Raw genomic sequence first — 27,502 nt, forward strand, 5'->3', positions numbered from 1 at the left:
AGTTTAAACCAGAGGCTCATACCAGCTCACTGATAACTTGGTTGCCCTCAGAGGGGGCACTAGGCTTTATGTGATTGTTTTGGGCTCAAATAATGAAACCAAGTTCAAGTTTCACTGGGCTTGGCTGCTAAGTGACCAGTCATTTCAGTTCAGATGAATTGTTTTTCTGATGTAAAACAATTCAGGCTGTTGCTTGTTTGAGCCACATTCTTCATCTAGGATGGTTTTTCATTTGTTCTTCTAGAAGAACAGCGACCCTTATGAGTATATACTTGTGGTGTTGATGCTTTTCTTTTCAGCTTATGCATGGTATTCCATAGTTTCTTTCCCAGAATGCTTTTAAAATAATCATATTGTAATTATTTCATCAGACTTCCAGGCCCCACCACGAGGGTGTCCGCTGCAGGCAGTGAGGCCAAAGCTCGTGGTTCTATCAGTGCCAACAATCGACGCAGCCAGAGCTTTAACAATTACGACAAATCAAAGCCTGGACTTCCCCCTCCAACACCAACAAGTAGCAATGACAAAGGTAAGCACTCGAGATTTTGGCATCCTCTGCTTTTTCTTAATAGTGGCAGCATTGGGAGGAAATTGAATTTTCCATGGAGGTGAAGTAGTTGTAAGACTATCTCCAAGCTCTCTGTTGTAAACATGACGTTTCCTATTCAAAAACCAGCTGGCTTAGATTGGAAAAGGTACAGTTCTCTTTTAATAGAACTGAGGTTGTGACTTGCTGTCCCAAAGGTATATGTGAAAGATAGCTTCAAGAAAAACTGGCACTGGTGAAACATGAGGTGTTTTTTCAGATAAAGGAGGGTGAATTAATCAAAAAATAAGGCATTTTGATGAATAGTTTGACAAGAATGGAAAATGACCACTAAAGATTTCTTCAGTGTTTTTATATGGTAAATAGTACCATTTGCTTTCCTTTCCTTTGTGATTGTGGAAGATCTTCTAAGTCTCAAAAGCAAGTGACTTCAATTTAATGTCAAGAATTGGTATAGTGTAGGGTTTGAAGGCAGGAACACGTTGTAGTTTTATAATTGTTGCAGTGAAACTGTGTCAATGGCAGTGCATCTGAAATATAAGTGCTCTGTTCTCTCTGAAGTGGTGCTTTTTTGAATACCATTTACTGACTTTGTGTCCATTCACTAAGCTAGTAATCTGCCAGCATTCATTAGCATGAGTTTGTAGCTCTGAGCTTTATAACGCAGCATTTACCAGTGGAGTTTGGGGGACCCGTGACTGGTGAGATCTGAGCAAATCCCTCTAGTCTGATATGGTCAAATTGTTGGTGTGGGCTGGCAGCTAATTCTGTATCCTTAAAAAAGTCATTGTGCTTACAAAGATAGGTCAGCATTGAATTTCAGTACAATCTTGCAGTGACTTGGCAGTCGCAGCCTTTAGGCTTCAGTCTCCATATGTAGCTTCTATTAACCGTAATGAGGACTTCGCTTGAGGGAAAAATACTGGTCTGATTCAACTTGCTTGTGGTTCTCCAGCTTGTTTCTTTTCAGGAAACTGTGTTTTTCCTTCTCTAGAAACTCATGTTCTGTGATGCATGTCGTTAGATTTTGGGACTGTTACCCCTTCTAGACATTACAGCCCAAAACCTCATCTTGTGATGAGGGCAGTGGAGGGTCCTCAGCATTCTCCAGGAACACTCTGGATCACCCAGATCAGACCTTGTATAAGGAGAAAATTAAGTTCACAGCTGAATAATAATTACGATGTAGTAACATAATATGCTAATAAATTAACAGCTTTCTACTTTGGTAAATTCATACTCACTGTTTTAGAAGGTACATGATGTAAACAGCCATGATTAACATCAGCATGTAAGTAATCTCTTAAGTCTGTGTGAGAACAGGCTGGTACATCGTGGCATTAGCAGCAGAACTCATGAAACTGTATTTTCCTCTGTAATATCTCCCCAGTCTCCTTCAGTCTCCTCCTTGTCAATACACTCCTCATTTGCTCTTGTCCTGTAAGTACTATATTGAGGTGTCATAGCGTGGGATGCATCTTATCCTGAAGGTTATATTGATTGGTTGGCTAGATTATCCCTACCCATGTATGGGTATCATGCTGTCAGGCTGCATTGAAGAGAGAAATTGAACTATTTGGGAGGGTTTTTTTCTCAGTTTGCCAAGATTACTAAATAAGGAAAGTAAAGTACTTGTTTCAGTGTTAAAAAAAAGGAAGAAAGAAAGAAAAGTCCTCACACATACACAGAAATAACAATCACTTGGCAACCGAGCAACTGAAATATCAACTGCTTTTAGGCAGACAGTTCTGTGAACCCTCATTCCTCATTGTAATCCTTCTCTTTGGGAAGATAAACTGGTTGCTGATGAAGTGTACAAGATCATCTGCTTCCTATGAATATTACAAATGACTGAAAGAACCAAGGTTGGCTTTTAGGTTGACAACCTACATAAGTTGCATTAAATACTCAGAATTTTGCTCTGGTCAAAATTTCCAGTCATAAATTATGGTCTTAAAAAAATAATAATGATGAGGGCTTATATAAGTTGAACTTGAACTTTACTTAAAAATCTAATCCTGACACAAAGTTGGTCTGCATCCATGAGAAACAAAAGCAGTTGGTCTGACAAGTTTTTGGCTTGTTTTAAGTTAATTGTAATGTTGCCAGGCAAAGTTTATTGTCAAAGAACTAAGACAATTCAAGTTTTCTGACCCATATCCTGTATTTTGCCTGAGGAAATGAGACTTACATGACCATGTTGTGTGCCACTCTTGGTAAGTTTTCATCTTTTATTCAGTAGTAGGTCTTTTGCATGTTTTTGGAGAAGGAAATGGGAGAGAGAAATCTGCCTGGTTTGGCAGACTGTTTTGGCACGAGTGGTGACTTTGTGACAGAAGGTAGGCTTCAGTGTAGTAGGATTGAACCCTTTCTTACAAAGTAAGTGGTAATTTTAAGCTTTTATTAATCTGTGGCCTTTCCCTCCAAATGTGAATTGTTTTGTAAGTCAATCATCTGTGTCTTGTGGCAATAAAAGTGCATTAATTGAAACAAAATACATCAGAAGTGAAAAGGACAATAAATGGAGCATGGGGAAATAGCTAGCTACTGGAAAATAAATAACCTAGATTTTTTTTGAAGTTCTGTTAATCAGTTAATGATGAGGCCACTGGTTTTCTAGAAATCCTGGGGAAAGGATTGATGCAACATTGAAAAGAAATACCCTATTGCATAAAAAGCAAGAGATTCTTGGATACATGTACATGTTTGTTGTGAGGTGCATATGTTGTTTCCATGAAAGAGCACATATAAAGAGACACAAGCCTCATTTTCCTACAGCTTATATTGTGTCTCCAGGATTTTCTTTAGCTTTCTCAGTCTTTGCATGCATCTGAAACCAATTTCAAGATTTGGAGAAGAGATCTTCTCTAGTAGGAGTGACTTAGCTTGATTCAGCTATGGACACCTTTGAGGTTAGAGTCTACTAGGTTTAACTTGCTTTAGGAATTAACCCCACAGTTTATATGCAAAATGTCCTTCAGACTTAGAGGAGTTTCAGTGCCCTCATTCCACACATCATAAATAACACACTGATTTTTATTTATTGTCACAGTGGTTAGCTATTTGTAATTGCAGTAGTCTTCTAGGCAGACTAGTTTAGTGTATGCAATTGCTGCTGCAGGCTTTTCTTTCCTAAGAGAAATGCACTTAAAGTCTAATATCATTTTTAGATTGTAGGGAAATAATAAGCCACTCAGGCATTTTTACTGTCATCATAATCCCTTCAATACAATTGGAGCCTTGTAATTCACTTCTGAATTGTCATTTAGTCCATAAGGCTTCAGGTTACCATGTCCTTCTAATTGTCTGATCTAACCACCACATTAAAAATAGCCAAAATTGTATTTCATGTGCAACTTAGAATAAAGAAATCTAACTTTTGTCCACGACAAGAAGGAGCAGAAAAATGAAACCTAAATATAGAAGCATACAACTTCAGTAAAAACTTTGATGCAGAGGATTTTCCCATTAATTTATGTCAGTATTTTGATTAGCTACAAGTGATGAAGATTTATTTGAGACGTGGTTTGAAAGCAGGCTGCAGTTCTGCAAAACAATGGGTGTTTTTTACTAGCTTTGAACACTCTCTGTCCACTGCTGTCTTCTCTGATCTTCAGGCACTCAAGTTTTCAGTTTTGTATGGGAATATTTTGTTTGTTGTTTCCTGATTTGTATCCACAGTCTAAGAAGTCCCTGAAATTCTGAAGCTATAGGAAACATCGATTTAATACACTATCTCCCAATACATTTATCAAGTGCTATAGTAATGTGACAGGCTCACATGCTTCATTTTTAAGGTTTCTTTCTTCTACTTTGTTCCTAATATTTTATTTGAAATAATCCTACAGAGGGCAGCAGGAGTCTGTGAGGAAAATGACACTTTTCCTTTGGATGGAATTACATGAAACTTCAGTAGGAAAAAAACACTACCAGACTTGGACCATTTCCAGTGAGATGAAAGAAAATTCAGATTTAAAATGAAGTGCTAATAATGTCAGGTTTCTCTTAAACAGGTAGTATTAGAAAAAAACCCAAACAAAAAAGTGCAGGTTCTTGCACTCAGATGAAACTAATGACTATTATAAGAAGTGTTCTTGCAAAGTAACTTGATATAAGTCTCATGAGAAGGTTCTGAAACCAGATCCTGCTGAGTCAGCTATAATCTTAGCTCTGTATGTCTTGATTTTCAGATGTGGGTATACTGTATGGGCAGGAGAGTAAGAAAAGCTTGTACTCCTCTGGTTGATGCTTCTTTTCTTTCAAATTTTGAGTAAACCCTTATAACTTGATATACAGTGTGTATTTAATCACTGTCCAATATGTGAAGAGTAGTCACTGTATTCCCAAGAATACATGGTAACAGGACAAGAGGCAAACATTACTTTAGGGGAATTTCTGTCTGGCAATTGGAATAAAATTCTTCACTGTGAGAAGAATTAAACATTGGAGAAGTTTGTCTAGATAAGTGGTGGACTCTCCCATGCTAGAGATATTCAGGACTTTCCTTGACCAAGCCCTGGATAACCTCATCTAAGGCCTTGCTTTCAACTGCGGGTCCTAAGGAATGATTTCCAGAGGTTTCTTCCAAAACTGTTGTATGATTTCTACAATTCAAATGTACAGTTAGTTTCTTAGAATGTTAAAAGTACACTACATGTTGATTAAAGAGTTTTTAGTGATTTATTAAAAGGACTTGGTGAGTAGGGGCAGGTCTGACGGAAGGCAAAGCAAAACTGAAGTGAACTTCAGGACTGATAGTTCCACCTGTTAATAAAAACCTCTTATTGTTTTGTAAATGTCCCACCTGCCTACATCTTCCATATTTTTCCTTCTTGTGTGTTCATGGTCAATTCTGGTCTATGATTGTGCAAAGCTGTGTATATTGTGACGTGATGCAGTGATACTTAGACCAGCCCCCAGCTGTTCTTGTTGACATAGCTAAAATACTTCCAATACAGAGAGTGACACAGAGATAGAGGGAAATAGTGAGACCTGCAGATCCCAAAGAGACTGGGTCTAATGGAAGTCGCAATTTTACATGGACCAGACCTGTATGGAGCCGGCACTAAGGGGTTAATATTACTCAAGCCAGCTCTGAGCTCTGGCAGGTATAAAATTACCGCATTATGATACCTTTAAATGCTGTTTCCTTTTAAAATTCTTCTTAAGTATAAACTAGTTACATAGGAAGAGCTATTGATATATTTCAAAGGATAGTTAAGGATTCTTTTTTCTATAACTTCACAAATCTTGTGTTGTCAAAATAGAACTGACTAACAGGTTAGCAAAATGTTAGTAAGGAAATGTAGGGGGGTTGGACTAGATCATCTCTAAAGGTCCCTTCCAACCCCTACCATTCTATGATTCTATGTAACCTTCAGTCCCGTGAGCTTATCAGTGTCATTGGTGTCTGGTTACACATACCACATGTGTGCTAAAAATGGGTGCACTTTATATATAAGCAGTTATATTTAACAGTACAGTTCAAGAGGTCATGGCATATCTTGGCTTAGCTTCAGTAGGAATGATTCTTCAAAGTTAAAACCCATATAGCTGCAATGAGATTTTCACAGTTGCTTACAAGGTAACCTTTTATTTTACTGAAGTTGATGCAAACTGTAGTTTTTCATGTCAATTTTACTGTGAAATCCATATTTATTTCTTTAAATGTCCTCTGATGTGAAGAGTAGAAAATCCTAAATCTGGACTGAGCCACTTGAAATTGCCTTACTAAATCCTGCATTGATAAAAAAAGTATATGGAGGTACATTTCAGCTTGGTTCTGTGTGACACTGAGCTGGTCTTCAGCTCAGCATCACTAAAGATAATTTAAGAGGGGCAGATTTGGATTATATCAAACCTCAGATTCCATTTCAAAATGCTAGTTTAGAAATAGAGAGGAGAAAATCTCATGAGGAGCAAGGCAAGAAATTTGCATAATGGGATCAAAACTCAAAGTATTTGTGGATAATATCTTGAAAGCCAAAATTCTGAGCAGCATTCAAATGGGCTTTGAAAAAAAAGAGATGGTGATAAAACATAGAGAAGAGCACTGCATAGTTAGAGGTTTGGAAAAACTCCTCTACAGTTTGTTATTTAAAAGGTTAATTTCTGGTTTTTATCTAAAAGAAAGGTGACTTCCTTGTTATCTACAAGATAGTAGGTAGTGACATTTATAGTAATAAGGATAATTTTTTACCTCAAGAGGTAGTGTAGGAGTATCCATTTGTTTGCACTCAAAATTAGCCCAATTCACAACACAAACTGGATAGAAATTTGAAGAATGAGGATGATTAACCATTTAAAGAGATTGACTCAGACATAATGTGTCAAAATGTATTATTTGCCCTGAGCTGATGTTCAGACAGAGGTTATAGATTTGGCTCAGAGATCACTGAGGGAAATTCTTTGAGCCGTATTATCTTTAAGATCCACTCACACAGGGTCTTAGCGGTTTTCTTGAATGAAAAGTATTCAATTTAAGCACACAAAAAAGGAAGACAAGCTTGCTTCTGTAGCTGCACACAACATCAGATGAAATATTTGATATGCTGGTAGACTGGGTTTGGCTCCTGTACCAAGTACAGGATGGGCAAGTGATGTTGCACAAGCTTCCTCAACTGGAACGCTTATGTTCTGTTGAAGCTCATGAGCTTTTGCCACTCCAAATAAATTAATCCTAATGAACAGAGACAAACCTCAGGCTTTTGCCTTTGTGCCAAAGAACAGTGTAAGACTTTTTTAAAAAATTAAGAATTAAAAAGTGGTGAAAAAAGAGCTCTGAGACTTGTAAAACGTGACAGAAGTTTCTGTTAGAGTGTTAACTTCCTTTTACCCATTTATAGTAGTAGTCAGAGTAGAAGCCCAGATGTGAAAGTAAAGGCTTTCTATGGCTGCAGGGACAAGGGTAGTTATCATGACAGCCAGGGCAGGCAGCTGAGACACTGGATTCAGTTCCTGTGGCATTGAGCCAGTTTGAGTTAGCGCTGGCAAAGGGTTATTACTGGGATGGCTGAGCAGTCATTCTCGTCCAAGTGGAAGCTATATATATGGCCAGCCTGTTCAGTGCTTCGTGCTGCCTCATCTCACCCTTTTCCTGGCCAAAGAAAAAAGCCATTCCTTTTGATATTCAGTGGTTGAAATGATCAGGATAGCATTATGTTTAAAGCAAACAAACTCACTAGCTGTTTCTATTTGGCAGTGGTCAAGTTGTCAGATACAGTGAGAACATTTCAGTGCTGGGCATGTTAACGAACAGCCTGGGCCAATGCAAATTCATTTTGGATGACTATAGTCCACTGGAAGAAAAAAAGCTTAAATAAACAAATTTTGTTATCCCAGTTCATACCAGCTGAATTTGTGTCTACAGCTTATAGTTACCTTATAAAGTTTTCATTCAAGTGTAGGAGACAATAATAACACTCCAGTGTAGGTAAATCCATCTCTTTAGGCCTAAAATAGCAGTTGTCCTCTGTGGTACTGTCCATTTGAGTAATTGGGTTAGAGGAGTTGTTAGGCAGAATTATTTGGCTGAAGAAGAAGAGTTAAGATAAAAGCAGGACCTATAGATTTGGTCTCGCAGGTAGCTTACTGCACAGCCTGTGCTGGTCAGCTTCTTGGGTTTTAAGCATTGAGTAAAGTTCTTTTATTGGTGATGAATACTACTGAATAACCCCAGTATTTAAGGTTCATTCACATTTGTGGTCGATGTTCAGAAACTATCTTGGAGTACCAAACAGATTCTTTTCAGGGAGCTCATTGGGGACTGTACTTCTAAAGCAACTTGAAAACCACTCGTGATGTTCTCCTGGTGTGTTTAAAAAGTCATTGTAGTGTTGGTAGCTCACAGAAGCTACAATCAGTAAAACAACATATTGCAAGTTATAATATATATAGAAAATAATTACAAATGTATATATATGTGTAACAGTTGTTATAGTAAGTCTTAGCATTTTGAGTGACATCATCTAGTGAATAGTCATGCAGTATTCAGTGGGATGGTATCTTATAGATGAGGGAGTTAATACAAACCCAGAGGTTAATTTGCAACAGGGAGGACTCCTTGTATTGACAGTGCTCCCTGTTGAGTCAGTCACTGCAGCATCTGGTGGCACACGGGCCTGTTGCCAAATCAGACAGACATGTGAAACATTAAGCTTGGTATCTCAACCACTGTCTTTTATAGGCTATGACTTCTGATCGAGGACTCTGATACACTTTGGTCAATATTGAAAAGGCAGTGACCGTTTTGGTGCCAACTGCCAGGTCGTCACTGAAATGAGTTTGAACTGTGCCAACGGCCTGATGCTGTGCCCAGCTCTGAGAGGCAGTAGGGGAGCGGTGGGGTGAGGAAGGCTTTGGAAACCAGCAGCAGGAGGAAGATTTAACAGTTCACTAGAGACTTAACAGCTCACTAGAGACGAGCAAAACTAAGCAGAGTTCCTGAGATGGAAAGATTCCTCTCCTTATCGATGAATGGTGTATGGATGTCAGAAAGCTGGAAAGGAATTTTATGGAATTAAACAGTTGACTTATGCAACAGATAGCAGTAAGTTAAAGATTTTTATTCTGTGTTCTTGACAGTTGTAACTTTTTCCATGACTGAAAATTGTGTCTGTATAGATTATGGAGAAAATTCCTTCATTTGATTTTTTGGAACAGCTCCTTCCACTCCATATCCAGTTCAGTTCTAGATTTCTTTTTAGGTTTCTATTTCTTTAGAGAATTGAATGAACCCGATGTTTACTTTTAAAAGTGTTGACTTGATAAGACTGTGCAAAAGTGACTAAAAGGGCTACAAAAGTGGAAAAGCTTCTAATTATTTTTTTAAAAAAGACAGAAGTCCATAAAGTCTGTACCTGAGAGGTGTTTGCTAGTCAGTCTGTGCTGAAACCTCATGACAGGCACATGATGATCTCCTGAAGTCTACCCCTTCCAGTGTCTATTTAGTCTTAAAGCTAACTTAAAAAAAAAGAACACAGAAATCAGGGTTCTGCTTGGCTAAAAATTAAGCATGTTATTGCTGTTCGCTGATCTCTGTCCTGTTTATAACAGCCTTCATGTATTTGAAGGCTTACAATGTCTCCCCTCAGTCTTCTCTCTTTTAGACTAAACAACTTCTACTATTTCAACCTTCTCATAGGTTCTTTGTGATAAATCTCATACATGTCATCATGATCTCTTCTGGCCTCTTTCCATTCTGTCAGTCTCTTTTAGAGGGGTTCTGGGGCTGAAGGCAGTGCTCTACCTGGTTCCTTACTCTGGTGCTGATTAGCATGGAATAATTACCTTCACTGTCTTACATACAATACTCATAATGCATTCCTGAATGACTTTAGCTTTTCCTTAATGTCACATTATAGAGATGTGCAACCGTGGCCTACTCAAAGTCCTGTTTCTTTTCTGCAGCACAGATGCATAGCTGTCTATTTGACTTCTTACATTTAGGCATTCAGTTTCTCTTTTCTAAGCATAGAACTTTTCAGTCAACTTCAGTGAACATAATCTTATTGACAGAGTCTGTTTGTCCAGTTTACCAAATGTTTTAGTGCCTCTGTATTCCCCAAAGATAAGATTGCTGGCTTAAATCATAAGGTGACCCTCATGAGAGTCATTAGCATCTGACAAAATACTCCTCTTTGGGCAATTGAGATATAAACATACATACATGAATAAATAGATACACATGTGAAGTATTGCTTATCTCCTTTCACTTTTCTAATCAAATACTTTTATTGAAAGATTGGCTCATCCTAGTGAATCTTCAGCAACATATTTGTGTTGGGTGTCTGCCCATAAAACAGCTTCAAGACTGTCAGAATGTAACAAGCAATAGGACATGTTTATAGGACAAGATGCAAGTGTGCAATTAATCATATTCGTGCTTAATTTTACAACTGTTCAACTGGCTGAATTTGGCATTTAAAAATACGTCCTCTTTTTGCCTAAACAAATGCTGGCTGAAGGCTTAATTGTAACTGAAGTGGAGCTTTACAAGACCACAGAACTTTGCCATGGTTGGTGTAAGCTTTGGGAACATCTGAACCAAGCCAGAAATGTACTGAAAGTGTTTGGAAGGTAAAAAAAGAAAAGCTTAAAAAAAAATAGCCAATGACATGTTCTTAATGGTATGATTCATGAAGATGAAAATCCTGGGCTTTGAAGTAAAATGTAAGCTTGAGAAGCAGCTTCTTAGCTCGGTGTACATCTGCCTGGCTGGACTGGAGACACTAGAACCACGTTAATTTATACCAGCTGAAGAACTGGCCTTTCATTTCATGGCCTTTACAGTTCTGAGATGTTTCCTCTTAAAAAAAATATTTACTATCTCTTGTAAATTTGTTGCTGGGTGAATTGTGCCAGAAGAACAGCCATGGAGAGGAAAGTTCACTGTTAAATCGTTAGGAAGCAAGCAGCACTGGTGCTATGTCCCAGATTTCCCTAAATGCCAGCATGTTTCTACCACACCTGTAGAACCCTCCTCTCCCTGGGTGAGGCCATTGTCCAGCCTCTCTCGTCCCTTCCATTTCTAACTTCTCTACTGAACCTTTTGCTCGTCCCTTGTCTGTAACCAAATATATCTAAAGAATCCATGACTGGCACCAGAGAACTGCCACCACTTCTGAAGTGGCTGATGAGCATAAAGGCATGGCCAAACTCTTCGTTACTGTTATGAAAATAGATTATTACTTGTCTAATTTGAAAGATCTACTGCTACAAATCAATTTCATTAACCACTACTGATAGTCAAAACAGGCCAATGGACAATTCCCCCAGTGCAATTCTCAGACTAGTAATGTGTATATGGACTAGTTTATATAACCTCCTCGAAGAGCTGTGGCAGTAAGTGTACATGCTGTCCACTCCAGCAATGTGTAAAACCTAATGAAAAGTTCCAAAGAAACAGAAGGAAAAACTTCTTCCCTGTTCAGGTGAGGGAGCACTGGAAGGGGCTGCCCAGATGGGTTGTGGAGTGTCCTTCTCTGGAGACATTCAAACCCACCTGGACAAGTTCCTCTGTGACCTACTCTAGGAGGTCCTGCTCTGGCAGAGGGATTTGGACTGGATGTTCTTTCAAGGTCCTTTCCAACCCTTAAGATTCTGTGATTCTGTGAAAGGCTCTGTAACAGCTCTCTGCCTGGAAGTCATTAATGGTTTTGAATAACTCTGTTATGAGAAATCTTGGGGGATTTGATTGTATGAGTAATGAGAAGAAAACAGAGAGTAACAAACAAGAATGGTATTTGTCTACTTTTAAATGGAGAGTGCAACTTGTTTTGAATGGCAGAGTAAACTCAGTTGCTTTATTTAACTAGTATGTGGTTGATAGAGGTCCCTCCAACCTCTTTCTTAGGCAGTCATGTGGAGAGCATTTTGAATTTTACAGTAACTACACAAAAACAACAAGGAATTCAAGTGTCTCAGTCGGTTATGTCAAGACAAAGAGGAAAGGATCGCCTGTGCTCCAGTTTTATTCCCTTCACCTCAGCAGAAACGCTGAGTCTTGGCTATATAAACCATTCAACTGCAGAACTGTTGTTTCATGCACTGGAGCTCTGTGTGAATGAAGGCAACTTCACAGAAATGTGGAAGCTGAGTTGCTGACATGTACAGGGACTTTGGTACAGGTTTTCAGAAGCACAACACGCTTCTGTGAATGCACAGAACTGCTCTTGAAGCTGCAGAGTTTACAACACTGGGATTGAAGAAGTAGATATGATGGAAGGGAAGGAAAATACCAAGGAGTAAAGGTAATTTTTGTCTCATATTACAATAAATTAAATCACCTGTAAAGGGAAAGCTGGTGGACAGAAGTTGAAGGAACCAGCTCTCCTCAGCTTGGTGAAGTTTTGGCCTCAGTAAAGCAAAATGTTCCATATCCGGGCTTTTCTCAAGTTAGGCAGAATTCCCCTATCTGACAATCTCTACTTTAAGAAAAGGGTTTTGTTGATTTTGTTGTGGTCTAGAGTCAAAAAGACAACATAAAGCTTCAGTCCTCTTGCAGAAGGAGGCCATGCCTCTTGCTCACTTCAAGCCAGTAACTCGGCCAGAACCTTCCACCCAGCTGTCAGTCTGTCTGGTCAACAGCATTACAGTTTAAATACAAATTTCTTTGGGCTAAAAGAGTTGTGCTTATTTTAAGGAAGGGATGTGTGCCAGGTTGCTCTTGTTGGGAATGTTTTGCTCTACCTGCCCGTGGTTTAGATTACCGAAAGATTGTGATTTTTTTTGTAGTCAGCTCCTGGCAGAACTACAGGCATTTCCATACAGAAGGGGTATGCTGAGCATGATAAATCATTACTGAAGAGAATAGCTCAGCTAAAAAGCTTTTCTCTGTAAGGCTTTTTGTTTGTAGTGCTTTGAAGGTGGGTCTTGTGGGTGAATGGAAAGGGTCAAGATTCACCAGTTGCTGCTCTAGATGGGAAATGATGAAACTGCCACAGTGGTTTCTGCAGTTCTGACACTATAATATCATAGAGCAGATCCACTTTTACCTTCTAAATTGGAATTCACTTGTGGATTTGGTTTTTACTTGGTTATCTAATCTATGGGCTGGACTGAAAGGTATTTCTCTGCATGAGAACTTCTTCTTTTCCCATAGCTGTGAAAAAATAATGACAGCTTGTTCATTCTAAAATGAATTAAAATGCTGTCAAGTTCTTGACCCTCCTAAGGAGAAGTAACTATGAGAACATCCTTTGTGTTGCCTTTCATGCTTATAATGATTGTTTTTGAAAGTTTTCATTACAGCAAATCAAAGTCCACTTATGAACATGACAAATGATGGGAAATTGCATATATTTTCTCCTGACCTTATTATAACATAAGCTCTCAAAGACTTCAGTGGAAGAATTAAATCATAAGCTTTGAGACTCTTTTTTTTTAGGGTTTTTTTTCATCTCAAATGGGTAGGTTTGCAGATGCAGTTAAGACTTTGCAGGAGCAGCTGAAATCAGATTTACCCATGCTACAGTGCGTATTGGCATTGGAACTAGACCACCAACATCTTTTTTAACGGGAACACTAGGAACAAAATAGATTTCAGGCCAAGATTTGACTTTGAAAAGAGGAAAGCGATCATTATTTATTGTAGAATGTAGCTTGGGTTTGAAAACATTTCTTTTATAGTCAGTTTTAGTTAATGCAGGTTGCTGAAGAAAGAAAATATCTCCCTCACAAAGGGACACATGGGAAATAATAAGCTTATTAATCGAATGCATGAAACCTGCTCTCCTTTTCATGAAAGAAGGGCCTGTGCTAATGCTGAATAAAACTTTCCCCTTTGCATGCTGATGTGTTATCCACATATTGATGTTACTGCATCATTAGGAAACCTAGCATTTGAGTCTACGTTCTGGCAGCAGAACCCTTTTCGTTTACCAAGATTGGTCTGAGGAGTAAAAGAGCCAGGAGACTTGTTTGTTAGAAGGACTCAGAGAATCTTTAAAACACTGAGGTTTTCTTAAGCTAAGGACATTTTCATGAGAATTTTTTATAGTGAACCTTTTATTTCTTGCATTAACTTTTCAGAGTGCAACAGGACTAAAACTTGAGGACTTGAATTTCCAGTTTCACGGCATTTGACCCTAGTATCAATCAAAATCCACTGTACTTGCATAAGAAAATATCTCCTTCCCTGTTGCAAAGCAGAGCTGCTTAACAAGTGTATTTAAGAGTTTGTAAACACGTTTCATTCATTTTAGACGCGTAGCATCCAACATTCATAGAATTCACTTCCTAAAAAATGTTAGGTAGAGGCTCTGAAAATTACATTAACATCTCCATATACTAATTTTGAGATCTTACAGTCATAGTATTGTTGTCCTAGTTCTGATTTCCCCAACATGTCTGTAAATGAGGAGCGACTCTGTAAATGGAGTTACATTGTTCTCGTCCTACGCCACTGGCAAGGGAAGCACATCGAGTTCTGAACAGGAGGGGGAATGTGGGGGAGTTGGGGACAAAGCAAACGCTGTGTTTAAAAACAAACAAACAAAATCCTGTAAACATTCAAAAAAAGAAGAAATGAGAAAGTTCTGTATTTTATTGGGAAATACCTTTTTGAGCAATGGTTTTGGATTTGGAAAGTAAGCCATTTCACTTGATCCAAGCAAAGCCTTTTCCCTATAAGTCTGTGGACTGGAGCACTCACCCAGGCTGTTAGGATGAAGCAGACATCCCAAATGAACCAACACTTTCCATTTACTTCCAGGAAAACTTCATAGGTGTAGTAGGAACCCTGTTTTGATGTGAGTTGCCTCAGGTTTGTGCTTCCACAGCTGGTCTGCTGCATGTTAACAGGTAGCTCAGTGTTTGAGATGGAGTCAGTCAGACTTTACAGCTGGGTTGTGCATCTCAGCCTGGTATTTGGGTAACTTGTCTCAGGTGTGTGACTCAGCCTGCAGGCCACAGCTCGCCCAAGGACTCTGTGTGGTCACTGAGTTCTGGTGAGTGCAGGATGGCTTTGTTCATACCAGTGCACACATTTCCTGTATTGTTTTCCAATAGTTGTTTGAGAAGAAGGCAGATTTCTTTTCCAGGTCTGTTCAGTTGGCTGTGTCTCCAGACTGAACAGCCCTTTCACCCCGAGCTGGGTTTGTGTTTGCTGCACATGGTACTAAGAGAGTGTGCAACCAACTCTTCTACTTCGTAGTTGCCTCCCATATCAGTAATTGTCAATTTGTCACCCTTACATTGTCCCAGTCCTGTTACTCCTTGCAACTCCATTCTTCTGAGAAAGTAAAGGGTTCTCTACCCATCCTGATTAGTACATTAGAACATCCCTGGACCCAACTGTAAGGTCATCATAGCCATTTTCATGTTACAGCCAGCTTTGATGATTTAGGGGCATAGGTATGCTTTGTGATGAGATTTGTTTATCATGATTAGGCCAGAATGCATTTGGATTAGGAACTTAGTGCTCAAAGTACTGTGCATCTCCAGTTTCTGTGGAAGTACCCTGAGACTGAGATGGACAATGATTCTTTTTTTTTAAAGAAACCAAACAAGGTAATAGCAAATGATACACTATTGGAATTTTCATGAAGCTTTCATTACATCGCTGCTGTCTTCTGTGGAAGGCAGATTGAGACAAAGGCTTGCTTGTTCTGAGCTTACAAGAGGAGCATGGTGCAGTGTTGTGATGGGAAGTGGATGTCCATGGGAGGACTTCAGGAAATAAAAATAATAACAAAGCAGCGGTGTATGGTGAGAGGCATGAAGGGAGAAGCAATGTTGCACAGCTTTCGAAAGCAGAGAAACATTTCCAGCATCTTCTGAAGTAGTTCTGACCTTCCCTCCTCTCTCCGTGTCTGGGCAGAGAACAGTGATGGGGGGATCACTGCTCCCCCTCGCACTGGGAGTCACTGTGATAGCCCTTCGCTCTCCCTCCTTCCATCCTCCTTAACCTTAACCCATCAGATTGAATTTAGCAGACTTAAGCTGAGCAACTAGAGGACCAAGTGACAGTGCTATTTGGTGACTTGGTTTCCCTCTGTACTGGAGTAAAACAGGAGTCAGGCCCTGGAAGTCAGCAGACTGGCACTAGCTTAGAAAGAAGCTTGATTCTTTTCTGTGTCTGTAATCCAGCTCTCGCTTCCTTCCAGCTACATGTGAGTAGTTTGCCATAGGAAAAGGACTAGCAAAACTGGCCAGTATAAATAATTATTGGTTAATAACAGAGTCCTGGAAATCTCCTGACTTCAGTAATGTTTTTTAATGTATCATTAATTCCTGCTACCCCGCTTTGTCCATAACCACGTGAAACGACTGAGCTTGTTATTAAGGATTCTCTAATACTCTTAGAAACCCGATTCTCTGCTAAGTCAGGAAGATGTATGTGCTTTAAATCTTTAGTAGATCTGGTTTGGATCAGAGGAGGAAGGTTAACAGAGCCGTATCTTCAGCGAGCAGCTGAAAGTGAAGTAAAACAGTTGCAGCGGCTCATGATTTACAGGGCTGAATTCACGGGGCTGCTGCTGCCGAAAACGCACGCTCTCAACCGCTGTTGATTTTTGAATTAAAAAAATGCAGCTCTATACACAGTTTACTTTATTGCTAGAGGGCAGGGAAATATAGGTAAGAGCCGTTAATCCCCAGCAGGCTGCTGGGCAGGCGAACAGACATAGATGACAAAAGTTAATTGGAAACATGAGCGGTTTAACAGAAAACATATTTGTGATTATTGAGAGAGTAACGTCTCCAGAAAGGAAACTCTGCAAAGAGAAACTTCAGAGGAGAAGTGGCCACTAGTAGGTGAGTGTGATTTTTCAAGCTCTCTTTAAGTTCTGAAGTAATTTGTTAACAAGAGCAAATAACATTAAAAGAAACTAATTAAATACAAGGTTTGCTTTCTCAGGGTGGGGGGCTGTATGGTTACTGCCACTAGTTTCTCTTACAGCTGGATTAAGATAGGTGGTAATACTTGATTTAGGTTCACTGCATAAAGACACAATAGGTTTTATTTCTATATGTGGGGTTTTCTTCTACCTTTTGTGCATGAAGATCTCATTCTCCCTCTCAATAACTTGAAAAGAGTTCAGTTTTAATTTTTTTCCTTACTCCTGCATTTTTTTAATACGTTTGAGGTTTTTCTAAGAATTGAACTTGGACAGCAAGTATTCTGCCAAAAGCAAAGGGAGCACTCTCAGAAAACAGTGCTGTGTTTTTGCTAATGAAAAAGTATTATGAACTTAATAAGAGAGAACACACTGCAAAACACATTTTGATTTGAATTGGAGGAGATACTTTTTTCTCCGTCTCTTGAAGCAGCAAGTAAATGTAAATTACATAGTTGGAGCTCATTGCTGGTCTAGTAGTTAAGCAAAGAAAAATGGCTTTTATTGAAGTGATAGTGATGTTGGAAATACTACTACGTGTGCATCTTTGTAGTGTTATTAGTGTAAAGTTCCTAATGTTTCATTACAGAAAGAATCTCAGACTAGCTGGAATACCAGGTACTACTGTGTTGAGCCTTGGGTTGTTTTCTGTTTTCTTTTCCAGAGCCTGCGGACAGTACAGCCTCCCAGCCCACAGGAATGAATGAAAATGTCTCATCCTCAGTTCAAAGCTGCAGCGGTACTGTTAGTTGCAATAACTCATCAGCCATCCCTCAGCCCAGCTCTGCTATTAAACCCTGGCGCAGCAAGTCCCTGAGCGCTAAGCACACAGCTACGTCTTCCATGCTATCCGTAAAGCAGCCCGTATCGGAGCCTCCAAAGCCACCCTCAGAAATCGCCAAAACAACTCCCAATGGTCAAAAATCCATGCTGGAAAAACTCAAACTCTTCAATAGCAAAGGAGGCTCCAAAGCAGGAGGGACAACACTCGAGTGTCCAGGGTCTCGCGACAACAGTTGTGAAAAGCTCGAGACGCTGCTCAGCCTTGAGGAAAGCGAAGAAATTGATGCCGCGAATCAGAATGTGAACAACCTGGGGTCAATGTCCAGTAGTCCCAAAATTGCACTCAAGGGAATCGCACAAAGGACTTTTAGCCGGGCACTGACTAATAAGAAAAGTTCTCCGAAGGGTAATGAGAAGGAGAAAGAGAAACAGAAAGAGAAAGAAAAGGATAAAAGTAAAGACATTGCGAAGAGAACATCTGTCACTGAAAAGCTGGACCTGAAAGAGGAACCAAAAGAAGAACAGACAGCACTAGCAACAACAGAGATGCCAAAAAAGTCCTCCAAGATTGCAAGCTTTATCCCTAAAGGAGGGAAGCTGAATAGTGCCAAGAAGGAGGCCTCTGCCCCTTCGCACAGTGGAATACCAAAACCAGGAATGAAAAACACCACAGGGAAATCCTCAAGTGCCCCCATTCCTGCAAAGGAAGGTGAGAGAAGCCGCAGCGGGAAAGCTAGCTCAGGTCTCTCTCATCAGAAGTCTCAGCTGGACAGCAGACATTCCAGCTCCTCATCCAGCCTTGCCTCTTCGGAAGGAAAAGGTGTAGGAGGCCTCAACAGCAGCAGCAGCAGCCAAGCTGTCAACGGGCCCGCTGCGACAACGCACACCACAGGCAGCAGTACTGTGAGTGTTCAGCTACCTCATCCCCAGCAGCAATACAGCCACCCGAACACAGCCACGGTAGCTCCCTTCATGTACAGGTATGGCAACCTTCTCCACTGCACTGTTTTGAATATGACAAATAGGAAAGTTCCTTTTGGACACTGTTTCAGGGGGGTGAGGCAACAAGATGAATGGCATGACATGTAAAAGTTTCTTGCTTTAAGAGAGTAGGTGATTTATACATTTATGCAAGAACTGTTAGTGAAGGCCATCAGACTGATGTATAAGGAGTGGGGATAGACAGGAAAGTGAGTAATTGTTGTGTCTGACTACTGATGGTTAAGATGAGGGTGCTCACTCCTTCTTGACCAGCTGCTACTCTTAACTTTTGTTTTTACTGTGTGGATTGGGTTTGTTTTACTCATCGTACTCTTAAAAGTTGTAGCAATGCCAAGTTATGACATACCCATGCTCATTCTCTTAAATACGGCTGACAGTGATGGAGATGCCTCACCAGAAGCAGTAATGGGAGGTCTTCAAAAGCACCAAAAGTAAAAATCCCATCATATAGATAAGGGCAGGCAAGATCTACATTTCATATAGGGTCAACTGAAATTAAGAATATTGCAATTGACATTCCCTGCTGTGTCTTCATTTCTGCACAGCCCTTACCCTTTGGACAGGAGAACTTGCAGCCGCTTGTTGATGAGGCTCTATGAGCAAAACACAGTGCAACTAGTAAAATGAAACAAGTCAAGACATATTACTCACATCCGGCAATAGATTCTTACGACATCACCTTTCATTACCTAACAGCCACAATGTCAGACAAGAAATTGGAGCTTGAAATTGGTTCTGCCTTTGTTTTCAAATAAAATGAGTGACATTGATAATTATTGAGGGGCAACTAGCAGGACTGTGTAACGTGCCATCCTGCTTTATACTCAGGCAATACGGACTTCATACCAGAGAGGATCAGATTAGCCACAACCACTGTTGGTATTGATAACTAAAATTTAGGTGGAAGTCCAACTGTCTGAAGCCCCTGTCTCAAGAGCTGTGAAGCCTATCTCTGACTATAAATTTTTTATTTCTTACAGTTGAATGCTTGTTTCCATTTCTAGGACATAATTCAACATGGGACTAATGAATTATGTAAAATCAGTCTGCTGGTCTGTTCTGGGGAGAGGGACAAGAGTGGCTGATGGCGGGTGCAATTGTCTACTTGTTATAGTTGAGATACTTTTGATGGAGAGTGACTGACTGCACATCTCTGTTCTGTTTTGCCTTCCAGATCGCAGACAGACAATGAAGGGAACGTAACAGCCGAGGCCAGCACAGGAGGGGTCAGCATGGAATCTGCTCTTTATGTCAAAACTGGACAGCCTGCCCTTGAAGACCTCTCAGGTATGTCTTGCAGTGTGACCTACTGACTGTGGTCTGGTTAAATAAGAATGGGCTAAAGCGAGTTTAAAGTCACGAGCTCCCTCTTTAGGGAGGGATTTAATTTGGTTTTGTTCCTAATGGCTTAGTTCTTACTAGTTAGGATATTTCAGTTCCTAATCAGTGGAAGACGTTTGTCAATAATCTGAATTGATGCTCAAGTTATGAACAGTGGTGTGCCCTCCCCATTTATTGAAATCTTTGGGAATTTTGGATACTTAATGTTTTTCTAGAAAATGTGTAGCACCTGTTAGGATTAAGCTATTTTAAGGGTCCTAAATATGGCCAAACATTTGATACTTATTTTTAACCTTTAAAAACTTTGCTTCAGAGCTTACAGAAGAGATTCATTTCCTCGATGTTTTGGTGTGTTTATAGATTTGGAGGAATCTCAGTCTCCATTCACATGAAACTGATCCATTTGAGAAGTGGTCTTTGCAGCAATAAGAGACCAGAATCCAAGAGCAGTTTATTGTGTCAAGCACACTGAAGCTGAAATTGATTTTAATTAGAATACTAGCAGTCTAAATTAGAAAGTACTTCATATGTTTATCTATAATTCCTGCTACTGTAAGAAACAGATGATAATTAGCAATAATTTTTAAGCTTATCAATATAACCAGACAATTTCTAGCAACTGTATTCTACTAAAGGTGTAAAATGTGCCTTTGAAGTCACAGTCAAGTCTCCTCCAGTTCCAGTTTCATCAATGTCTGTGAGTTTGCCTACTGCATACTACTGCAGTATCTCTCATCGGTAGAATATCTCAGGGTTTTTTTGTCTGCATAGTCTTGGTGTCCTCCATTTTAATGTGAGTTTTGAAATTGATAAGAGTCCTACTTGGAAGAATCATGTGGCTACAAGTTTCACAGCTGGATTAATATCATATTGCATTACATAGTCTACCAATGCTGCATTTATCCCTGTGTGCACATATGCTGATGGCAAGAAGCAGAGTCATTGGTTAGGAAAAGGGCTCCAGGAGTGCATAAATGAGTTTATCTGTGTGTATGATTAATATATAGGTGGATTAATTATTTAAAAGGCAAATAAATGGCACAAGGGATAAAATCCTTGTGAACATTTTTGGGTTCATATTTAAGAAATACTGAGTGTTGAGCAACTTAAACTTTTTCAGTATTGTGTCTTAATCATCATGTTGCCTAGCCTAGATGTAAGTTCAGCCTGCAAACTGAGAAGTGTTTATAGATCACAAAAGGTCTTAAGTCTTTTAATGACAAATGTTATGTACATACAAACTATTATTCAAGTAGAAGATGTGAGTTTTGGGATCCAAAACTGGAAGACAGCTGACAGCCTCAAACAATGGAGATGCAAAACTCAGCTGTGTGCAGCCAAACCCCACAGACAGCAGCAGTCCATAAAGGAGTCTTAGGGGAAAAGAAGCAAACAACACAAAATGGCCTCTCAACCCCAATAAATTAGAAGAAATAAGGAACAGATTTCTTCTCTCTCTAAGTAGCAACTGTTGATGCTTTAAATTTAAAAGCAGGTATAAAACGAAGAGCACAGGTAGGGAAAACTGGTAGATGAATAGTTGAATAGTTCAATGATACTTCCTGATCATGAAAAGCTAAGTGATTTGATAATTAAGTTGTAGTAGCACTATCCAATTTCTTACAGTTTAAGCAATTGAATGGCATTTAAGTAAAAAATTGGTATCAATTTAGGCATGAGTGATCTCAATAGAAATTGATTTAGCTTGTCTCATGTGTGTTCTCTTAAGAAGTTGTGTACCATTTGCCTTCATATCTATGAGAGAAATGATCTGTAAAAGAGCACTGTGACCTTTGTCAGGCTAAAGGCCTATAAATATTTTACATTCTTTACTGCAAAAATGTGTAGATCTATAAGTGGAAAAAATTGTTTTCTGTCCCAGAGATCCGTTAGCTAAAGGAATTGGTCTTGTTAGGCAGCTATTTCCAGTCCGTCCGGATCATAATTGTTTGACCATTTGGCCTAAGTGAACTCTATCTCAGGGATAGTTTCTTAGGGAGTAGGGACCCATTAAAAAAAAAAGAAAATTGTTCATGTGGACATTACTTGAGCCATTGTTTGTCTAAGAAAGACTAATGATTGGATAAACATGGTCTCTTCCCCTCCCTAGACCGTACCTCGTAGCCAGGGCTCCAGCACTCTAGTGAATATAGTCAGTGCTACTGCTGCTCTGCAGGCAGTATTATGACTTGGTTTTCCTGTGCCACCAACCTGCCATCTTTCAGAAACAGGGAGGTTAAAGGAGACAATGTGGAAAGTTCCAAGAACAGTTTGTTTGTCTGGTCCTTTACACTTCCCGATTTGTGTAATGTATAGATAGCCATCTAAACTAGGAGTTACATGGATGACCAATGTCTTGGCAACTTAAGAATACATCAGTTGTGCAGAGAAGGCAGATGCAAACTTTGAAAAGTTGTACATTTGCTGTAGTATTTTCTTTAGTCATGAGTTGTAAACCCCTTAGAATGAAATCATTTCCTTCTGTGCCCAACGGAAGCTCTGTGACAGCTTTTTGGAGGTTTTGTGTTTCAGCATTCAGCTTACAAAGATATATTGGATTGGTACTAGAAATTCACTTCTCTTAAACTTCTTAGAGGGATTAACTTTATAAAGCTCAGCTGAGCTACCAACCAAAACACTTCTTAATTGACAGCTGAGACCAAGTAAATAAATTATGCTAAGGCATTAATTAAATGATTAATGCTATAAAAATAAATTATGCTGAGGCACTAGGAGGACTTTTTTCATGTGTATCAGCTCTACTTTGAGACTTAAAGAAAAAGATATAAACATATTTTAGAACAGAGTATTTAATTAACAGTACTTCTAAATGCCAGTGCAACTAAAAGTCATCCCCCAACTTGCTGTCATGTAGCTCATTTAAGTAATAACTGAGTTGTGATGTTGACCAGCAAAACCTTTTGCTGTTTCACCTAAAACTTCACTCAGCATGGAGAACACAACACAACTGAGTTTATTGGAAAGCTGTTGTTACACAATGATATTTATTTAATGTGGGGAAAAAAAGATCTAGTGAAAATACAGCACTGGAGAAATTGGCTGTGTTGGGTTGATGTTAATTGTGTCAAGAGATGAGATGGAGAGAGTAGTATTGATGGAGTGTATCTTCTAATGAGGCTGAAAGTTAACCAGAATTTAAATTGGGTCATATGGGGAAATGACAATACAGAAACATCTGGTGCAAAGGCAGCCTGTGAAGTGAAGTTAACGGTACAGAGATCACTCTCAGCCCGGCTGCGGCAACGGCAGGTGCCTGCTGAAGGAGAATGCCATCTCCATCCCAATAAATAACACAAAGTGTTAAATAAGAGAAAGGCACGAAAAAAACCGTGTTTCAGATTAATGGCTCCATTCTCTGCTGTTTCCTCCCTTATCCTTTCTTGTGGTTGATTTTCCCTGTAGGAGAGGATCCAGAAACCCGGCGGTTACGAACTGTGAAAAACATTGCTGATCTTCGACAGAACTTAGAGGAGACCATGTCCAGTTTACGGGGAACCCAGGTCACTCACAGGTAATGACATGACTTTGTTTATAGGAAAGTGGAAATCATTGTGCTCTTACTTTACACCTCTTGGTTCTGGTTGGGTTGCATCCTTGGAAAAAGTATTAACGCTGGCTTGTACTTTTTGTCTTTAGATTCTGAATAACATTTAGTGTTTATTGAGATGTGTGATGAGTAGTTGTTGGAGTGGATTGTTTCTAGAATCAAAGGTGGAGAATAATCAGTGCTTGTTAAACCTGTTAGGTGATGTTTGAATATAGGTTACAGTTTAAAATATTTCTTCATCTTACTCTTCAACAACTCCAGTGCATTACACCCCTCTCCCCTTTATTTTGTTTGAATAAGCAGGTGAACTGTGCCTGACCCGCTTTATCAAGTGCATAACTTGAATTCCTGACCAATCTTTGGACAAATTTTTCTAATGTTATTAGTCATCCATGTATCTAACTGCTTTTTCTTTGCAAAGCAGCATTTGGAAATCTTCAACAATATTTAAAGTAGGCTCTAAATAAACAAAGAATGTTTTTACATTTAAACATTCCATGACTCAGATCTTTTCACTGTTGCACAGGAGGCTTGGGAGAATAAGCTGTTTGGCTCCTAATGAGGTCAGGGTCCTACTTAGAGCTCAGTGCTGTATGGACTCCAGCCCTGAATGAGTTCACTGGGAGAACACTTTCTGTTTTGTCTTTGTATCTAAAACTGAGGCAGAGCTTGCACAGACGAACTCTTCATGCTCTTTTTCCTTTCAAATTTCAATGGTGGCAGCTCATGATTTAATTACTAACAACATAAGGATACAGAGGCTTTTGCAGAATATATTATAAATAGTACAGTGCTGTTTGTTTTCACAAATATCCACAATTTAAACCAAAGTCACACTATGTTAGTTCAGCAGGAAAGGAAAAGAGGAGTTGATGTAAGAGAAGTTGCAGCTATGGATTAGCTGCAAATAAATTCACTGTGACTAATCTGTGTGATCAGGGTGTAATCTTGCAATTGATACCCATCATCTGAAACCTCGTGATGTGCAGGCCCATTTTTAAGATTCCATATAGCAGTCTACAATTAATCAAATGCATTTATTGTTTTAAGCACCTTGAAAACTACTTTTGACACCAATGTCACTACCAAGATAAGTGGTTGCAGCATTCTCAGGCCATATGCAGATTGTACTGGCATTGCTGTTGGGAGGGATGCAACATATTCTCACTCTCAGACATGGAAAGTTTCCTCTTCTTTCTTTCTTTCTTTCTTTCTTTCTTTCTTTCTTTCTTTCTTTCTTTCTTTCTTTCTTTCTCTTTCTTTCTTTCTTTCTTTCTTTCTTTCTTTCTTTCTTTCTTTCTTTCTTTCTTTTTCTTTCTTTCTTCCTTTCTTTCTTCCTTTCTTTCTTTCTTTCTTTCTTCCCTTCTTCCCTTCTTCCCTTCTTCCTTTCTTCCTTTCTTCCTTTTTCCTTCCTTCCATCCTTCCATCCTTCCATCCTTCCTTCCTTCCTTTCTTTCTTTGTTTTGTTCCTTGGTGTAGAAATAGTTACCATCTTGGTGCTGGACACATGTCCAGAGTATTAGGACTTTAACAAAAGCAGCCCTAAAATGCAAATGTACCAGAAAAATAGCACTTCAGTTTTATTTTAATCAGCTTAATATCCCACTCCCTTGCCTAGAGTGGCAAAAGCATGGTATAACAATGTATGAGTGAAGATGAGAAAGTTATGCCTTGATGCTGTGGGTAGTCCATTAAAAAGTTCCTGCTTAAGTCTTCTTCTTAAGTGTGTCAAAAACCTGGTGACCTGGGTGCAAGAGTATCATTATTGAAGAACAGTGTTGTAGGAATGGACTTAACTCTCTCAAGGGGCCGTAGCAGGTAAATTCTGTCCATGTGATTACTTACAGTGTGTGCCTTGGCGAGTGGTGAGGGTTTAAGGTCTTGCCATCACCTGAAATCTTAACAGGAGCCCACATTTAATTAGTGGCGTTTCTGTTTTTAAGCACATTGGAAACTACGTTTGACACCAACGTCACTACCGAGATCAGTGGCCGCAGCATCCTCAGCTTGACGGGCCGACCAACCCCCTTATCGTGGAGACTGGGGCAGTCCAGCCCTCGCCTGCAGGCAGGCGACGCGCCGTCCATGGGCAACGGGTACCCGCCGCGAGGCACCGCCGGGCGCTTCATCGCCGCCGAGCCGGGCCGCTACGTGTACTCGGCACCTCTGCGGAGGCAGCTCGCCTCCCGCGGCAGCAGCGTCTGCCACGTCGACATCTCGGACAAGGGAGGGGATGAAATGGATCTGGAAGGCATCACCATGGACGCCACCGGCTACATGAGCGACGGGGATGTGCTGAGCAAGAATATCAGAGCTGATGACATCACGAGCGGGTAAGCGCCTTGGCTTCTGAAAAACCATGCTTTATGGCAGCCTTCGGTTGTGTTTAAGCACCCTGTGAGTTGGAGGGACAGCTCACTATCACTGTTAGTTTAGGTAGTGGGATTTAAGCACATGATTTAAGTTTTAAATGCACACTAAGAAACATATTCCTATATCCGAATATACTCTTTAAAGTGTTTTCCGGAGTCAAGGTTCACTGTGGTAGTCAAACACGTGCTGCAACATTCACGTCTGCCCACAAGGTGGAGAGAGTGAGGCATTTTCTGTACTTCACTGAACCCTTTGGCTGACTAAACTTTCAGCGGACAGTTCACTGGAAGGAAACGAGTTTACCTCTCTGTGTAGAGTCAAATAGTTTACACATCAAGCAAAGTCTGAGGAACAAGTTAGTGCGCAGAAGTATGATCTGATAGACAACTATTAACAAGGTTCTGCATCAACATTTTGCCTCTGCCTTGACTGGAAAAAACCTTTTCTTTGCTCTAAAGTCAGAGCAAAATTTTTCCCAGTCAAAGCAGAGATAACACGTTGATGTATGACCTTGTTGATGAAAGTCAGTATTTAATTCAATGTCTGTTTTCAGTTTCTTCTAGAAAGCACCGTAATTGGTTTCTTAGCTCAAGTACACCAGCATTAGATTGATGCTGAAATTGATCTTAAGATGTAAATGGCATATTTATCTTACATCCTTTGCTTATCTATAATGTTTTTAGTAAGTGGCAATTCTTGTAGCATTGACTTATATGGAAGGTTTAGAGTATCTTACTGAAACAGAAAGCTGGAATCAGCTGCTGCTTTGTCACTAACCCAGTTAAGTGACTTTGAAACCTCTGATAATCCTGCCCGTTATGAAATAGTTGCATATTTTCACCCTGTCCTTTCAAAAAGTCAGACACTTTGTTTTGGACTCTTTGCTAGGGAAGCATATGGTACAGAAGCTGATGCAAAAACCAGTACAAAGTTCTGTTTCAGATAAAGCACCAGTAGCAGTTGCTGTATTAATAATGCATCGTATCACTAAAATACCTTGTGTTTTCCTCACATAAATCAACACACACCTGAGTTTTGCAATGTTTATTGCAGTAACACTTATTGCTTTTCCTATGGACTATGACTTTTATTTAAACCTGTGGTTGTAGTTTTGGCCTAGAAGTGAGGAAAATAAATTCTCAGTAGTGCCATGGTTTCTATAAAACACCTACAGTATGAGCTGAGAAGTGTCCCTGCCAGAATTCTGTCAGTTCAGACTTCTGCAACTCATATCCTAGAGGAGCCTCAGTTCTTGCAGATCTTAACTTAGTGTGTAAAGTTCAGATTCCAGCTTGAGGAAAAGGAAAAAGAAAGCTGTTGAGTTTATCAATGATATTTCCAGAGAAATCTGCCTTCACTTATCTCTCTGTATGATTGATTTGCTTTTTTCCATCTAGTTGGTCGTCCTATAGAGTAAAAAAATGGAAGTCTCCACAGTCTAAAAGTACAAGAGAGGTCTTTAGATTCTGGGTCTAAGGTCTAAAAATGTAAGAAAATGTTTTTGCCAGTTGATACCTCTGTCACCTAAGCAGCAAGTTATATATCAGTGAA

General features: G+C 39.6%; 1 protein-coding gene across 2 annotated transcripts in view; it reads left to right on the forward strand.

The window, feature by feature from the left end:
• The window catches only part of NAV2 (neuron navigator 2), a 384,880-nt gene that overhangs the window by 257,880 nt on the left and 99,498 nt on the right, over positions 1–27,502 (forward strand). For both annotated transcript variants that reach the window (XM_061999098.1, XM_061999097.1), the window contains exons 6-10: positions 372–529; positions 17,549–18,647; positions 19,844–19,956; positions 23,434–23,542; positions 25,522–25,911. In XM_061999098.1, coding sequence (XP_061855082.1) covers positions 372–529; positions 17,549–18,647; positions 19,844–19,956; positions 23,434–23,542; positions 25,522–25,911 — 1,869 coding nt within the window. The remainder of the gene's footprint in view (positions 1–371; positions 530–17,548; positions 18,648–19,843; positions 19,957–23,433; positions 23,543–25,521; positions 25,912–27,502) is intronic.

The sequence above is a fragment of the Colius striatus genome, chromosome 7, assembly GCF_028858725.1.
Source record: "Colius striatus isolate bColStr4 chromosome 7, bColStr4.1.hap1, whole genome shotgun sequence".
Taxonomy (NCBI): domain Eukaryota; kingdom Metazoa; phylum Chordata; class Aves; order Coliiformes; family Coliidae; genus Colius; species Colius striatus.